Genomic DNA, 3,454 nt, shown 5'->3' with positions numbered 1-3,454 from the left:
ATTTATTTTAAAAATATATTTCAAATATAAATGTAAAAAAAGTAAATATATCTTATACGTAGTACGGTACATACACTAGTAATAGAATTTCGATGATATGAAACGTTAGACAGATTTGATGAGTAAGAGAGCTTTAGAAATGATCAAATTTAACTTGTGTTCCCTAAAACGTTGGAAAACAAATATATAAAAAATTAGCATTTTTATTTCTAAAAAATCATTGGTGAGAACAGAAAACTAAAGGAAGAGACTAGAAGATTGCTCGAATCCCCAAAACAAATTCCAAAAACAAGGATTTCGATATAATCTGGCTTTTTAAACCATGAATGAGTTGTGTATATATGATAAAGAGAAAGCTCCTCCAAAGGGAACTTGTATGTATAGTGAAAAAATGAAGCCATATCCACTTTAAGCTCCCTCACATGTTTTCTTCCAACCCAAGGGACAAACCTACTTCAGAGAATTCTCACAAAATGTGGTGAAAAACTCAAGGCAAATGTTCCAAAGCCATGCTATCAACAATACTATATCCTATATAGCCTGCATTTCTAAATGAGTATGCTCGTGCTCGCCATTGTTAGCCGAAGATGCTTCGGGATTTTCCTTGTGATCATCATCGGTATGAGTTGAAGTGGTCATCTCTTGAGCTGGAGGAGGGTTTACGATGGTCATCTCCGAGAAAAGATCATCCGAGAGCCGGCCTTTCATCTCCCTGTGCTCCTGACACAAGGCGCACCAGTGCAAGCAGCAGTGCACGCAACATGCATTGCAAGGCGAGTCCTGCACTCACAGAAAATGTAAAAATCGGAGTAAAGACTCAAAGATATCAACATGTAGAAGTACCCTCTGCTTGGAACCACAAGGGAATTTGTCAACATGCCAGATTCAAACATTATCAAGTTTTTTGTGATGGGCAGTGCCTATCCTCCAAGTTTGTGAATCAACCATGGTATGTGTACACAGAATATTGGCTACCAAATCAGCCATCCATATAAAATACATATTGAAATACAAAATACACATTGAAAATGAGTTAAACAACACATGTATTTATATACAAATACATGGTGGCTGATTTTTGGTGTACACAACATTTTTTATTCTCCATTATTAATCTTAATTCTAAAGCAAGCAGCAGAATACAGCAGCCATATTTCTCAGTAAATGGATATTTGTTATATGCCAAATTCAGCTTGGATTTCGACTAGTTTAACATAGTGACAAAGAATTACCTTCAAGTGATATTTCTTCTGCAAGGTTTGCCGAACTTGACCAGTGTAAATGCCACACATCCACCATGTAAAGAATAAACCCTCGCAAACGAGAAATACCGTCCCCGGATCAATACCAGGAACGAGGGAATTTGCAGCTAAAGTTGCTATGGCCAAAGAAATGCCACCTTCAACAAAAATGGCATGACACAAGCATGGCCCAGTCCAAGGCGTGTCTTCCCTCAAGCTTTCTACATTGCGCCCAAATAACACACAAGGACAAAACAGCCCTGTCAAGCCTGCAATGAAGGTCGAAAAAATATAATCATGAAGCAACTCTCCACTACAGTATGTCTAACCACGTCACTGCAAAGTATAAACTTCTACCATAGCCATACATATCAATCCTTTGTATTGAAAGAAGCATGGGCCGATCATAATTGATGAAACAAAGTATGACGGGGTTTTGCAAGAAAGACAACAAAGTGATCAAAGAAAGTGTTCAGTTAATTTTTATGTTACAATGATGCTGTCAAATGTCTATGCAACTCAGTTTCTGCCAACTAGTCAGTACTCAATGAATTCATGGTCATGGATCCACTCTAGCCTATATAGACTTAGTTTAGATTATATCAAACTGAGGGCAATTATAGCATAAAAAAATATATATATAAACAGACTATTAACATTGACCATTAATGCATTACTTACAACTTTCCCTATCTTCAGTGCATCCAAAGATCCCAGTCGTCCAAGGTTCATCTGCCGGAGGCGAATAGCTTTCGGGTAGTGGCTGTCTACATTCAGGGCACTTGCGAACAGCCAACTGCACAATACCGAAAATCCATGACCAAAATATATATCTACATATTAGCAAACACACTCAAAGCGCCCAAAGAAACACCAACACAAGTTCTCAAACAGTTTCTTGCTGCTTCGACTTGGAAATCCCTAAAAATAGAGTGACATTTTCTTTAAAAAAAATAATACAGAAACATGATAACTAATCCTTCTGAGTCAAATCTAAAGCATTATCGTACATCAGCAGAAAATTCACCGTCCACAACAAGATAAACCCCACCCACATTCACATTTTAATAATCAACCTAATCACTGTAGAATTAGGTTTAGATTGCGAATAAGAAGTTGATACACCTCCAAATGTTTTCAAATCACGCTCCGCAACCGCAATTCAGCATCAATTGCAGCTGCACCGGATGCATTTATCATTTACCCATGATTTTCCAAAACTATGACTAGAACTGCAAAATTCAAAACCTTGATTTACACGATTTACCCCCTTTGGGAAGAAAATAACATAACAGGAACCCAATAGTCAAGAAGGAAAATGCAACAATAGCAAATGTGAAAGAAATAACTGATTCAAAAGTAACATAAAATGGAAAGGGGAAAAAAATTAAAATTTGAAATCTGACCTGAGGAACCTCAATTGGCTGATTGAGCTCGCCAGGAGTGATATCAACGAGAGGCGCATGATCTTTTCCCAGCTTCACATAACTCGATTGCTTCCTTTCCGCCATCAACTTATCTAACCTCACCCAAAAAGAAAATGCAAGAAAATTGGAAAATGAAAAAAGAAAATGAGATAGATCTGAGGGATTGGGTAAGAAGGGAACCTTGTTAATCGAGAGCGAAGGAAGGGAATGAGAGGAAACTGGAACGTAAGAAATGAAGCAGATTTTCTCTTGTTTTGTTTCAAGGCACTGCCTTTGACTTAACCGCCCTTACTGTTACGCCTCCTTCGTCCTTAGCTAAGAAGACTTTGCAGACTAAAAGACTTTGCACTTTGGAGTTTTACAGATTTTGTTTTCACTTTTTTTTATCATAAAAAAAAGAATAAATTTTTTTAAAAAATTGCGCTTGTATTTTTATTTTATGATTTTGTAAAATAAAAAAAATTGTTTTTATTTTATATTTTTTATTTTGCAGAATTTAAAAGATAAATAATACTAAAAACAAAAAATAAAAGCACAAAAACACAAATTTTTAAAAAAGGAAATTGAGAATTTAATCAATTTAGTCAAGACAATGTATAATTTATATGGATTTAATTTTAATATAGTAATAATATAAATGTTTAACAGTGTATTGTTGTGCCAATTAAAAATAATAATTTTATTTTTATATTACTTAAATGTTTTATTTAACAACATGTATGATATTTTACACGAATATATAAGTGTACCAAAAATTCAAAATTAAAGTAAAAGTTTTTTTTATAA

At 34.8% G+C, this 3,454-nt stretch overlaps 1 protein-coding gene across 2 annotated transcripts; it reads right to left on the bottom strand.

Annotated features, from left to right (window-relative positions):
- Positions 1 to 280: 280 nt before the first annotated feature.
- On the bottom strand, positions 281 to 3,004 carry LOC107477399 (cell number regulator 6). 2 transcript variants are annotated; one of them, XM_016097407.3, is made up of 5 exons: positions 2,849 to 3,004; positions 2,648 to 2,760; positions 1,923 to 2,037; positions 1,233 to 1,510; positions 281 to 780 (listed from the first exon to the last, which is right to left on the bottom strand). In XM_016097407.3, exons 2-5 carry the CDS (start codon positions 2,750 to 2,752, stop codon positions 532 to 534), a joined length of 747 nt encoding a protein of 248 aa, XP_015952893.1. In that variant the 5' UTR covers positions 2,753 to 2,760; positions 2,849 to 3,004; the 3' UTR covers positions 281 to 531. The 2 variants fall into 2 exon arrangements, with proteins under 2 accessions (XP_015952893.1, XP_015952894.1); XM_016097408.3 differs by lacking the exon at positions 2,849 to 3,004 and having other exon boundaries at positions 2,648 to 2,839.
- Between the last annotated feature and the right edge of the window lie 450 nt (positions 3,005 to 3,454).

The sequence above is a fragment of the Arachis duranensis genome, chromosome 3 (assembly GCF_000817695.3).
Source record: "Arachis duranensis cultivar V14167 chromosome 3, aradu.V14167.gnm2.J7QH, whole genome shotgun sequence".
Taxonomy (NCBI): Eukaryota; Viridiplantae; Streptophyta; class Magnoliopsida; order Fabales; family Fabaceae; genus Arachis; species Arachis duranensis.
The sequence above is the reverse complement of the archived record's forward strand: the minus strand, read 5'-3'. Positions and strand labels throughout refer to the sequence as shown.